Source organism: Arachis ipaensis, chromosome B6 (genome assembly GCF_059453495.1).
Source record: "Arachis ipaensis isolate K30076 ecotype BB chromosome B6, ASM5945349v1, whole genome shotgun sequence".
NCBI classification, from domain to species: domain Eukaryota; kingdom Viridiplantae; phylum Streptophyta; class Magnoliopsida; order Fabales; family Fabaceae; genus Arachis; species Arachis ipaensis.
The window spans coordinates 153,038,873-153,052,597 of NC_142441.1; the positions used below are offsets into that span (position 1 = coordinate 153,038,873).

General features: G+C 29.0%; 2 protein-coding genes across 2 annotated transcripts; one reads left to right on the plus strand and one right to left on the minus strand.

Moving 5' to 3' along the window:
* The first annotated feature begins 1,222 nt into the window (after window positions 1-1,222).
* EMB2184 (Ribosomal protein L31) lies at window positions 1,223-1,998 on the plus strand. The gene is made up of 2 exons (XM_088491395.1): window positions 1,223-1,380; window positions 1,461-1,998. Exons 1-2 carry the CDS (start codon window positions 1,309-1,311, stop codon window positions 1,782-1,784), a joined length of 396 nt encoding a protein of 131 aa, XP_088347521.1. The 5' UTR covers window positions 1,223-1,308; the 3' UTR covers window positions 1,785-1,998.
* A 6,461-nt stretch (window positions 1,999-8,459) lies between these two features.
* JMT (jasmonic acid carboxyl methyltransferase) lies at window positions 8,460-13,423 on the minus strand. The gene is made up of 4 exons (XM_016352401.3): window positions 13,168-13,423; window positions 11,901-12,344; window positions 9,160-9,426; window positions 8,460-8,892 (listed from the first exon to the last, which is right to left on the minus strand). The coding sequence occupies exons 1-4, from the start codon at window positions 13,330-13,332 to the stop codon at window positions 8,530-8,532; spliced, it is 1,239 nt and encodes a 412-aa protein (XP_016207887.1). The 5' UTR covers window positions 13,333-13,423; the 3' UTR covers window positions 8,460-8,529.
* Window positions 13,424-13,725: the final 302 nt, after the last annotated feature.

The following is a 13,725-nucleotide window of genomic DNA, read 5'->3' on the forward strand; positions in this document are numbered from 1 at the left end:
ATAAACATTGATTATGTCTTGCATTGTATTATTGTTGTATTCATCGTGACATTTTCTTCTCATTTCATGTTTTAATATTTAGTTTTAACCAAGTATTAAAACACGTGTACACTAATCGTCTTTTTTTTTTTTGAAAAATGATAATAAATAAAATAGAGTTGTTAGAGCAAATGCTTGATTAATCCCAATGCTGTAGGCTCCTACAAATAAACAACGAATGCTCGAATATTTTTTTTATTTCTTTTTTTAAGAAAAAATTTCAATGCTATAATAAGAACGTTATCTTTATACAACTGTTTGATTCAAATAAGATTCATTAAACTTCAAAATATTTAGGCGATTGGGCTCATTTATTTTCTCTCTATTACAAGATGTCTAAGATTTATATTCAAAATAATAAAAAAAGAAAACCATTTTTTCCTTTTATAATGATATTCAAATTCCTAACACAGTAACACTTCGAAATAACTGGGCTAACTTATTTAACTAATTCAAATTCATTTTATTTATAATTTAGGCAGCAACATTTTTTTGGGTAAAAGAAAAAGGCCTGAGCCCAAAATAATATTTCTTTCCTTCCTATTTTCCTTCCATCCAAACACATCTAAAGAAAATAAAAATCCACCTAATTTTTTTCTTTTTTTTTTTTTTCTTCCAACCAAACATAGCCTAAAGGGGATCAATAGTTGTCACCCATGTACTATCATCAAAAAGCAACTGATTTAGTTCATGATATGGAGAATCTAAGAATCTGAGTGCAGGAACTCTATCTCCCAAGGCCTTTTCTTGATCATGTTAATCTCCCTTATCACAAGGATTGTGGTAAGTTGTTTTCCTCTTATCATTGAGCATGTTAAAAATTTTTAATGACTAATTACGTCTTTTTCTTTTCGTACGGTATTTTTAGTCCGACAGATAAAAAATTAATCTGTTGTATATCTGAACTCTATTTAAAAGTTTGTCATTAGTCAATAGATTATTGCATGCACAAGGCGGGATCTAGGTTTCGAACCCCAGCACTTAGGGCTAGTGAGTTACTTTTTTTGGTTATGTTTGGTTGCTTTTTTTGTCAGGGTGTCGTTTTTTCTTTATGTTAGTTAGTTTTTGTTCAACAATTGGGCTTTACTAATGTTTTTGCTTAACACACATATATTACCTATGGGCCTATTGGGTCGTGATCTTCGGCCCATAAAACAAATAACCACATCCACATAGCCATCGTGGTCGACATCATCACCTCCATAATCTCATCTTCTCTCTCTCTCTCTCTCTCTCTCTCTCTCTCTCTCTCTCTCTTGCAGAACAAAAATGGCGCAGTGCATAACCAACACATTCCTCCACCCAAAACCCTTCCATCCTATCCCATCCAAAACAAAACCCGTAATTACCTTCTCTTTCTTGTTTCGAAGCTAGTTATCCGTTTCTTATTTCTGTTAATTAGTTATTTCTCTATTTGTTAGGTGGGAAATTGCAGGGTGGGGGTGACGTGCAGGAAGAAGGATATACACCCGCAGTACCACGAGGATGCTAAAGTGTACTGCAACGGGGAACTCGTGATGACTACCGGTGGGACCCAGAAGGAGTACGTGGTTGACGTTTGGTCAGGTAACCACCCCTTTTACCTGGGTAGCCGGTCAGCGGTTATGGTTGACGATGACCAAGTTGAGAAGTTTAGGAAGAAGTTCAGTGAGCTCACTGAAATTATGGAGATTCCGGTACTCAAGGGTGAAATCGTAATTCCCTCCAGGCGCAGGGGTATTCAGAAAGGTGGCAAGAAGAAGTAGAAGAATTAATTAGATCCAACACACTTCCCAATTTGGTTTGATTCCTATCTATCTATGTAGCTTCTTATGAATTATTGATTCTTCTTGTTGTTTATAGAAGGGGGAAAAAAATGGAAAATGCCTGTCTGGTGTTTGATACTATGCTTCAATGGTTCATTTGCTAATTTTATTTTTGTTAAAGAATGAGAATGAATGTGATTATTTGCTTTAGTTATATTTAAGTCTGATACATTCCATTTATCATTGTTAGATATAGATTTTTCTGTGAAATCACTTATCTCAAAGGTGTGATAAGTTTTGAAACAATGTTATGAAACTAATATACCAAAAATTTAAGCGGCTAGATAGAGATACATGAATGATTATATATCTATCAGGTGCTCTATGTAGTGTTGTATAAGCTGAAATGATATGCTTATTATAATTGTAAGTAAAGGTTTAGTTTTATTATTGAGATTGTATGCCTGAGTCAATTTAGTTATTATGAAATTTTGGTGACCAAATTGGATTATGAATTCTTATTTTGAGGACTAAATTGAACATTTTAAAGTCAATGACTAGATTAAATCATGGTTATAATTTTAAAGGCTAAATTAAATTGAGATTAGAGAAAGAGCGGTTATGGTTGTAAAATGAATTTTTTGTTAGTTTGTGTAGCCAATATAGATGTTACGTACTACATCAAAAAAGAAAATTAGGTTATAGTTAGTTTTATTATGTTTCTTTAGTGCTATTTTTTTCTAACCAAAGTGCACACTGTTTTGAGCCTATGTACCATTTGATACATACTACCACAAGAAAAATGATAAGAGGGAGAATTTAAGTTGAAAACTAAGCTTAATCATGTCTGAATCATGTAATGAAGTTTTGGATGCTGCTCTAGGTCTTGGAGATGAAACTAAGAAACTATCCCTTTTTTAGCCTCAGAAAATGGTTTGATCTTGGATTCTTCAATGGTTTTTCAGCACTAACAAAAGTCAAGAAATAAAAAATCCAAAACTCTGAATTCTTGCATCATATAAATCTAAATCATGCATTAAGGTATACAAAACTTGGTCCAGCTTTATATTGAAGGCAGTGGCTGCATAGATTGATTTGTATTCTATTCATGGCTGGTGAACTTTTCCTTTAAAATAGAATGTTGACTTTTCCTTTAAAATAGAATGTTGACCTTGTTTGAAGTGTAGGTAAATTTGAGATCTTAGTCTATGATTTGTAATCAGAGAAAATGTGAAACCCAAATGCTACATGTTGCTCCAAAAATTTTAAGGAAAAATAAGGTTACACTCTTGGTATTTGCAATAGAATTACCTTAATTCAACCAAGTGTCTATTAATAGTGAATATCACTTTGATTGGTTTCTATTTTGCAAAATATGATCTGGTGTAAAGGAAAAAAAATGGGGAAAAATGAAATCATGGTTGGAGACTTTGGAGCTTAAAAATAAACTCAGATTAACTTTGTCGAATAAGTTATACAATGGGTAATACACATAATTATTTTTATGCTTTTTTTTTTTTTTGTCATGGAATTATCGTTATGCTTTAATTAATGTTTTGTGCCCATTCAGCCCAAAAAACTCACCCAGTCCAAAACGGATAAAAGTATCCAAAAGAAAAAAATGCAATATGGTTAAAAACAAACCTTTGTGCTTCCTGACCAAAAAAAAAAAAAAAAAACCTTTGTGCTTCAAAATAAAGACGGAAAGCGAAAGACTGTCCTTTGTTTTTTTTACTTTGGATTAATGAAATTTGATTCTTTTGATCTAGGAAAAATATAACAAAATAAAGCATTAAAAAATAGTAGCCCCAAAATAAATTTTGACATTTAGTCACTCAAAAAAATATATATAATATCAACTTTTGTGGCTTTTATCTTGCCACAAAAGATATCTCTGGCATCTAGTTTGTCATAAAAGATACATGTAGAATAAAATATATTCAAGAAAACAAATAAATAAAATAAATAATATCATATACATTTAAATTCTCAAAGACTAAATTGAGGTAGGATGAATCTTGGTTGAATCAATTCAAATTTTTAAATATTCTCTTTATTGTAAAATATTAGTTTTTATTTTTTATTTTTTTTAAAAAATTTAACATATTTCAAATAAATAACATTTTAGAATTTTAATATAAAATAATATCTTTTATTATCAGAAGAATGGCGCCGGTGATAGCTCAAATGATTAACAGTTGGTAAGGTTTTCTTTTTATTTTAAATTATTAAATACGAGGTAGGGCATTTAAAAAGAAAAAAGGTTTGATTTTATTCATCCTTTTTTCTCTTCTCGTCTCTTATTAGTTCCTTTCCACAATCTATTATTAGAAAGGCGCATAATATATATAAAAATTTGGGGAAAATGTCTACTCTTCTTGTGGACCTCGTCGTCTTAGTGAAGATTCTCAATTCAAAAGGTAGGTTCTATGTCTACATCACTTTTAACTTTGGCGTATTTCATTTTTTGGGGTGGAAATTAGTGTTGATTGATCTTTTGGTATATGAAATATGTTATAGCAACACTCCTTTTGGGTGTTGTTATTTTTCATCTACTAAAATAAATTAAATATATAATTATATATTGTTTAATCATTTTGTTAGAATAAAAGACAAGTTGCATGTGAATTATATTTTTGAAATAGAAATATAGAGAATGAGGCATAGTGACAGAGAAAATGAAAAAACTTAAGGTAGCATTTGTTTTAAGGTATTGAGACAGAAATTGAGACTCAATATTATGTTTGTTGGTTCAGAGATTGGTACTAAAATTTCTGTCTCTGTCTCTAAAATTTCAGTATTTCAGTACTTCCAAAAAGTATAGATACAGGGACTAAAATTTTTAGAAATGGAGACTGAAACTTTAATAACATTTTATACATAAAATATCCTCATTTCAATTAATTAATTCCAATTTTATCCTTTGTACAAATTAAATTAGAATTTCATTCTTGTTTCAATTTCTGTCTCCCACTTTGCACCAAACAGAATACTGAGATTTATTTCAATTTCTGTCTCTTAGTCTCTGTCTCTCAGTTTCAGTCTTTCCGTCTCTGTCTCTCTACCAAACGCTACGTAAGTGAAGAATATATAAATTATATCATTATTATTAAAAAATATAAAATACAATAATTTTTGTTTTCAAAAATGAGAAAAATATTGTATCTGATTTTATTTTTGTAATTAAACAAATTTATTGTTTTAGTGTTTTATTATTAATATTTATATTTTCTTCTCAAAAATAGTTTTCAAACGAAGCATGTGAGGTTCTCATAAAGTGGTATATATACGTACAGGAAGCAAAAATAAGGGTTAAGTACTGTTTTGGTCCCTAAAGTTGAGCGTAAAAATTGAAATCGTCTCTCATCTAATTTTCGATTTAGAATCGTTCTTAACGTTTTTTTTCGTATTAAAAAGGACGATTTTAATACGAAAAAAAAAAGTTAAGGACGATTCTAAATTGAAAATTAGACGACGATTTCGATTTTCACGCTTAATTTTAGGGACCAAAACAGTACTTAACCCCAAAAATAACTATGTTTTTTATTGAGAAATGCTATAGAGCTAAATTAAAAATAGTTTAATTTTGATTTATTAATAGTATAAATTATTTTACACAATTATTATTTATATTTATTATTTTAGATCATAATTCACACCGTCAATGTTAAAAGTAGCTATTTTTATTAGCGAGTATTATGCAATTAAATACACGTGTAAAATTATTTTACACCGAAAATGTATCAAAATTATATTCATACAGAATTAACTAAAGTATTTGATGGTGATCAGTCGCTAAGAGAAGGAGGGTTAAATATTAGCCCCTCTTTACTGAGTATCAATTGCTGATTTTTCAAAGAAACTTTAGGAGATATTTTTGTTTTTGTCTCATAACTAGTCAAAAGACATTTTCTTTTTGTCACGTAACCGGTTAGGAGATATTTTCTTTTTTGTCTCCCACGCAACAGAAACAGAATTGGAGTAGAAGAGAAAGAGAGAATCACACCCAGAAGTATCCTGGTTCAGCTGCTAAGTGCAATGCAGCCTACATTCAGTCTCCATCACAACTGTGACGGAATTTCACTATAATCATCATATTACATACACCAATTCTTCCCTAAGAATTACCCATTCCTATCCGGGACAAATCCAGATTCTATCCCCAAATCTGAACTTGACTTGGACACGTACCAAGCTTTCAACTGCAAAGTGCTAACCCAACTTGTAAGGAAATCCCACAGGATCATGAAACACAACATACATATGTACAAAGGAACTCTTAGACATCTATGACTTTTTCTTTAATTTTGCTCTCTGTCTTTTTTCTCTTACTGGCTTTTTCTTACAAACCTCACTCTGTTTGTCTTTTACCATGAGACTCAGACAGACAAAACTAAAGAAAAGAATACAAAATAAAACCCATTGAAGGAGAAGAACTCAGGAAGTTTGGGTAGCTATGAGAACTTTGTGCTTTCTCTCCTTGTCTCAACCCTTGGCCGTTCACCCTTATTATAGAAGGGGAAGCTTCCATGGTTGAAACTGGTTCAACTAAGCCACCAACATCTTCTCCAATAAACAGCCGGTTCGGACAGAGAGAAGAGAGAGGAAAAATCGAAAGCAAAACCAACATGCATGTACCTCTCTCTCATCCCTTCTCATCAAGCTTCATCAATCTGAGCCTTTCATCTTGACTTTGGCCCCAAGAATGAATTCTGGCCCTTGATGAATCTTGATCTTTAACAACTCTTTCTTTCTATATTTGCTTCTTCCTCCACGTAGCTCCAGTAGCTACCTTCTATCTTGGATTAACAAAAATAGTTAACGAGCTTTACCACTGAGATCTTCTTCTCTAACCGAGGCCGATTGCTTCTATTTTAGGCATGAAGATCTTGAAGCTTCTTCTTGAAATCTTGCCTTCAATGACAAAGATCTTAGTTACACCATGCTTCGGATCTTCCTTGTTCAGAAACCATCATCAACCTAGCCTTTTTCTTCTTCATAGCTTCACTGTTTTTCTCTGATAACTTGCTCTTTCTATTTTCTTCTCTGACAATGAAATGACCGAAACAAAGAGAGAGAAAAAAGAAAGAAACTTTCGAAGGAAGCAATGAATGAAATTAAAACAAATTAATTCCCACTTCCATTTCTCTATGCATAAAGTAACGTGTGGAGCATTTAATGTAATTAAATCAATTTAAATTTTTTCTTTCAGTTACCAATGCATGAATTTAATTTAATTAAAATTTGAATTCCATATACCATAGAAATAGGTAACCGAATGGGACATCAACAAATTGAACCCCTTTTGTTTTGTGATCAACGTATGGCATCTTTGGGCCACTTTCTTCATCATTTTGTTTTTATCAAAATGGGCCTGAAATTTAGGCTTATCTCCAATACAAACTTCAGCAACTTGAGTGATCTACAAAGTAAATTATTATTTCACCTATCAAGTTGGGCTTATATTTCTTTTTGATCCAATAATCAAAATTTGTACACTAAACAAAATCTTTCAACCAAACAATTTAAAATAAAAAATTAATAATTTTTTTCTAATTAACATTTTTTAATAATGTTCGATCATCATAAAAATTTCAAGTTTCCAAACTCATCAATATTAACTCAAATATAAACTAAATATAAAAAATATTGTTTATTTAACATTTCTCTCTTCTATTAAGTAGATAGCAACTATAATTGTGTATTTTTCATGTAGAAAAAAGTGAATCTTGATGCAGAATATGCGTGTAACTATAAGTGAAAATAACACTAATAATAACTCGTGCTATATATAATTTTTCTTGTTTTTCTCGTGCTATAATGTTAATAAGCACCTGAGAGATGCGTGTACAGTTTAATTGTTGTAGCATCTATGGCGGTCAAGGAATTGATGGTCGAGATGTCCATTTTCGATTTATATATATATCTCATAAAAAATGTTGTTTTCTAAATTCAGTCACATCTTTATTTTAAATACTTGTCATATTCAATGGCCATAAATTAAAATGGAATAGCAACATGCAAAATACAGGAATATAATGTGGATGAAAATTGGTATTTGCCCCATTAGCTAGGACAAGGTTTTCTTCTATGGTTATAAATTGCTAATTAGGTTATTAGCCAGGTCCCCACACTATTCTATATCCTAGCCTAATTGTAGATTTTTATTTAAGTTCCCTTTTTTTTTTTTCTGGTTATAATTAAAAGTTTTTTGTTAGGTGGAACTGCAGTAGGTCCTGATTAAACGGTCCTTAACTAAATGACTAATTATTAATTTATTGCAACAATTTACTTACATATGATGTTTTAAAAATTTAAAAGAATTATACACTTTCATTTATTTATATCCATTTAAATTATAATATTTTTATTTCCAAATTTTGTGTGTGATTAATTCATCCTTCGCAAAATTTGAAATAAAATAATTGTATGTAGTTATTAATGGATTAAATTTGTCATCGCTATCATCTTAAAAAACTTTGTTTTTCGAAACGAGTTAGGAAAAGATATGGTAAATATTTATCGCTAACTTTAATTACTAATTAGTGACAGATATAAAATATTGTCACTAACTATTAGCGACGTCATTTTTATCGTCGATTATTCGTCAAAAATTCTATCACTAATAATAATATTTATCGCTAATTTACGAACATTCGTTAAAAAAATCGTCACTTATAAAAAAATTCTAATAGAAAGCTAGAATTAGATTTGTAAGAGTATACTATATATGTGCTGTTATTTCTTACCATCCTTTCTTGACAAGTGAAAGGACCAAATTGATGTATTTGGTCCTATTATTAGACAAATGATGCTCCACAAGCTCACTATACCTAAGAAAAAGTTCATCCATTATGTGACTCCCAAAATGGGATTCAAGCATGGATTCAACCACTGCCCTAATGGTCCTTGATACTCTCTCTCCACATGATAGCACTTTAAAAGAGTCACTATGGAATTCAACTCCACCATCCCAATCAATTTCATAGGCTTCACAGCTTTCTAATATGAATGATCCTTCCTTTTGAAGCACCCATTTTATTTCCTCCATGCATGGAGCATAGTATGGAGCATCAAATGAGTCCACCTTTTCCTCTTCAACTAGACCCTGCCAACATATGTATTATCACGTCCGTAAAAATAATTAATTTTTATATTTTTTATTACTTAAAAAATCATCTAAACACATAAATTTAATTGAATGATGATGTAAAATTCTTTACAATATGAGTATATTAAAATTAATTTTGTTTTAATTAAATTTACCACTAAATATATTTTTTTTTAAATATGACAACCATATATATAGTTGTGCAAATTGCAAACTAAACAATATGAATGCATGTTGTTGAAGGTACTAAAAACGTGTATGTACCTCAGAAACCATGGCCATGAGGACTTGTGCCAAGAGTTCCCATTGATAACAAGCATGGGGTTCAGCTGGGTCCAATGAGTTTCTACCAAGGAAGGACAACACCATGCACCCACCAGCTACCAACTCTTGAGATCTTATTTCCATGAAATTTAAGAAATCATTCTTGAATTGCATGGAATAAGCATTTAAAACACTTTGTGGACTGCTCTTTGATATGTATAACTTCCCCTTGTTCAAAGCCCTTCCTTCTAATATGTCACCAGGAACCTGCATCAATTAATTATTACACCTTCATCATTAATATAATAACAATAATTAATTATTTATTTTGTCTACTTGTCATATCTTCAATAACACACAAAAAAAAAAGAAAGTTAAAGCTAATATTTATTTAGGTGGTAATTCAAATACAATAATTTTATGTGAAGTTGATAGTTAAGAGTCGGTAAATGACAATTTAATTAAATCTATCAACTTCACATGAAAAGTTAACTGTAATTGAGTTTCACCGTTAATTTATTGTAAGGTATATTAATATATAGTTATCCAATGACCACTACTGCTTTTCTTTTAATGAAAAATTTAGACAATATTTTTAAATGAATAAAAAATCCAATATTCCCCTTCATTTCCTTTATATGTCTGGTTAAGCTGATTCTATAATTCGGTATAAAAGTCTTTTCATTGACTTATGTATTAGAAAAATAGTCCAGAAATGAAAATGCCCCCTCATCTTTCTAGGTTTAATTTGTCTTCGTATATATAAATTTATGTCCTTGTACGTTATAACAAAATGGGACCTAATTTTTGCAGGCCAATTATGTTGATTTTCAATTTTTTTGGTGCTCACTGCTGTTTGGGACCAAATCACATTCTATATGTATGTACTGTGGTGTTTTATTAAAGAAAATTTTCTATCAAGATGCTAGAAAAAATTGCTACTATTGTTTATTACTTAAATGAAGAAGAACCAGAAATGTATCAATTAATACTAATATATATATGGAGCCAATTGTTCTGGACCAAGTCGTTGACCCTATATAATTAATTTTGAGGTAAGTGTTATCTAGATTATTTTTTTATTAATTTAATATTGATAATAATTAATTATAATAAGAATACATACAATTTTTTATTTTTTATTATTTATTAAAAATTATTAAAATGAGAAGAATTAGTTTTTTTTTCTCTTAATTTTTACTATTTTTTTTTTATTTATCAAACTATTAACATCACAACTTAAATAGTGTAGGATATAAGATTTTTTTGTGTTAGAATTTTTTCTTTTATTATTTTGATTGGGACTATCTAAATTATTACTGTGTTATCCTTTAACAACATTATTTAAGTTGAGACTAATTAATATATTATTCATACTACTCAATGACACAAAATAAAAATAATGATAATGATGACGAAGATCAGGATAATGATAATGATACAATTATTGATATATCATTGTCTAGTAATATTTCTGCGAATATTATTGTTCCTAACAAATTCCCCATTAATTGAATCACTAGAAATGATGCAATAATAATGTCAAAGACACATGCACTAAACTTTTATACAAAACGCACGTTAAAGTGGGTATTGAATAAAATAAAGTAACATTACTCACTCATTTAACTAAAATGGAGAATGTTTAGATGTCTTATGACCAAGAAGTGAATAATATATATAGTTAAAAAGAAATCTCCCTCTAATAATAATATTTAAGAAACTTAGTATCCAATTGATATATATCAAAGGATTTAGTAATTAGTTAGTTATTAATTAAATAAAGAATAATAAAGAGACTGTCCTTTTCTAAATATTTAGAATCGTGAATAATAATGTTCTGTATATATTAAAATTCACATTATTAAATATATAATTATTTACCTAATAATATAGGTTTTGAAGAAAGATATTTCATGAAATAAATATAACAATATCTTTAGATATGGATAGTTAATAACGGAATAAGGTATTCCAATCCACATGTTTATAATAAATTATATCACATTTTATTCATGATTCAAATAATAATATAAGGACATACTGCGGCAGTTTGATAGCCACACATTCATTGTGCAGAAAACCCACAAGATAAGGCCCATAAAGAAAGAAGTAATCAAAATATGCTATAATTTTCTTTTCTTTTTCTTTTAGTATTTTTAGTTGAATTTGATTTTCATATATGGTTAATGTATGTATTAACACATTGATAAAAGTAACTGATTTTTAAATTTATTGTTTAAAAATTCATCTAAATGAATGAATTTAATTGGATGGCCTCATAAAATTCTTATGAAAAGAGTAAATTATATTTTTTGTTCTTAAAATTTTAAAAATATTTTTAAATTTTATTTTGTTTAATTTTATTCTAAAAATTTTTGAATTGCATTAAATATATTTTTAACTGCAAATTTTTTAAAAAATTTAACACTAATTTAGCAACAATTTTACAAGAGCAACTTTCAAAATACAATCAAATCAAATATAGTTGTCATGTATTATTATTTGATTGGTCCTAAATTTTCTGAAAATTTAGCTGATATGTTTGATGCAAATCGAAAATTTTAGAAAAAAAATTAAAATAAAATAAAATTTAAGAATATTTTTAAAATTTTTGACAAACTTCAAGGATAATAAATATATTTTATCATAAAGAAAATATATCGGACAAAACATATATAATTTGCAAGTTATAAATTAAAAGAAAAATTAAATAAAAATATATATACTTGCGTGCATACCTGAGAAAGCCAATGGAGACTTGAAGAAGAGTGCACAAAGTGAATGCTATTGCTTGGGAAAAGCCTTCCATAGAAAGAGCCAGGAACACCACAAACAAAACAATTGGACCCATTATTGTTATTATTTTTGTTGTTATGATTATTGTTAGTATTATTTTGTTGCTTCATCTTCTTATAGAAAGATGGCAATGATGCAAATATGGTGTTGAAGTCATTGCCAAAGAGATCATTCAAATGAACCACCAATTCAGGTGCAGGTCGATCCAACAAGCGTGACGTGGCATAAATAGCATCAGTTATTTCCGAAATTACCCTTAAGGCATTGGGTCCAGAGGAGCAACCCAAGTCAGCAATGGCCATACTCACTGGCCAATTATTTGATGAACATAATGCTTGCACTATGCGTTTCTTTGTTGCTTCTCTTCCTACTGAGATAATATTGTTCTACACAAAATTTAATTTCAAGTAATTAATAACATTTAATTTCTCACTACACGACTTGCACATCAATTGTATGTAATATAATATCTTTAATTTGTTTGAGACCAAATACAAATAATTAAGGAATTTGATTTGTGTGTAATGTCATTGTACTATATATCATTATTACGAAAATGATATATATACCTAAAGTAAACAAACAATAGATTACATAGGAGAGAATTAACGATATACTTAGAGTAAATTTAATGGAGTGTTTTTTAAGTTTTAAATTTGATATATACATGAAGTAAAACGGTTTTAAATTTTATTTTGTATTGAAAATAATTGATGAAACAAGATCAATTTCACTTTATAGAAGCGGTTTTATTTTGATAAAAAATTAACTAAATGTTATTATCTTGTATAAAATTTAAAATTAATATCAAATTACTATTTATAACATTTAATTTCATAAATACTGATATAATATCCTGTAAAATTTAAAATAAAATTGAATAACATATCCTTTCCAAATTATACAAACAATGATGGCAATAAATACATGTGACATGTATATATGTGTGTGTATCATACATAGGGGACAACATTATGAGAAATAAGGTAGGAGGGGAAAATGAAAGAAAAAGAAAACTAATAACCAAGGATGAAAAAAAGTATATGATCGAGCTATAATTCAAATTGGTAGTATAGTTTTTCTATACTCATTTAAAAGATTGCAAATTCGAATCTTTTTATTTTTGGTTTAAAAAAAAAAATAAAAAATCAATTATCGGTCTAATTTTAATAACTATTATTATATTCATGAAAGTTAAAGGTAATTAACCTGAACATCTGAGTTCATGGCATAGCTAGTTTCACCCACTCCTTTGTTCATGTGAAAAATTTCTTCCACCGTTTGCATCTTTTCTCCTCCTTCTTTGGATTTGGGGCATGCACTTGTTGAAGAAGACCTACCAAACAGAAATTCTGACGTTGTTGATTGACTCATGGCTGGTAAAGCTATTTGGTTGTGGAAATATTATAATAACAAATTTTAATACATATATTAAGTGCAATTCAAAATATTCATGAAGAGATTGTGTAGGGAGAATGGGTTTATATAGTGATGATAAATCATCACAAATCAAATAGGCACGAGCATAAAATTAGCAAATAAGAGCAACCACACATTAATACCGTACGGCAAGATTCTATATAACAGGTTTATTTGACTTATATATGGTTCTCATTCTTAAGTAACTGTAACATATATCTTTGGCTCAACTACCAGTGTAAATTTCTAATTTTTAAGTTTCTATCTTTTTTTTTTCTATGGTGTTAGTCTACCTATATTATTTTTCTTTTGTTTGAATCCAATTTTAAAAATTATTAGTTGTTTGTT

Coding starts and splice junctions, on each gene's coding strand:
- EMB2184 (XM_088491395.1), top strand. CDS start 1,309: ATGGCGCAGTGCATAACCAACACATTCCTCCACCCAAAACCCTTCCAT. Junction 1,381..1,460: donor TCCCATCCAAAACAAAACCC/GTAATTACCTTC, acceptor TCTATTTGTTAG/GTGGGAAATTGCAGGGTGGG.
- JMT (XM_016352401.3), bottom strand. CDS start 13,332: ATGAGTCAATCAACAACGTCAGAATTTCTGTTTGGTAGGTCTTCTTCA. Junction 9,427..11,900: donor GTCTCCATTGGCTTTCTCAG/GTATGCACGCAA, acceptor TAATTGATGCAG/GTTCCTGGTGACATATTAGA. Junction 8,893..9,159: donor TCATGGCCATGGTTTCTGAG/GTACATACACGT, acceptor ATATGTTGGCAG/GGTCTAGTTGAAGAGGAAAA.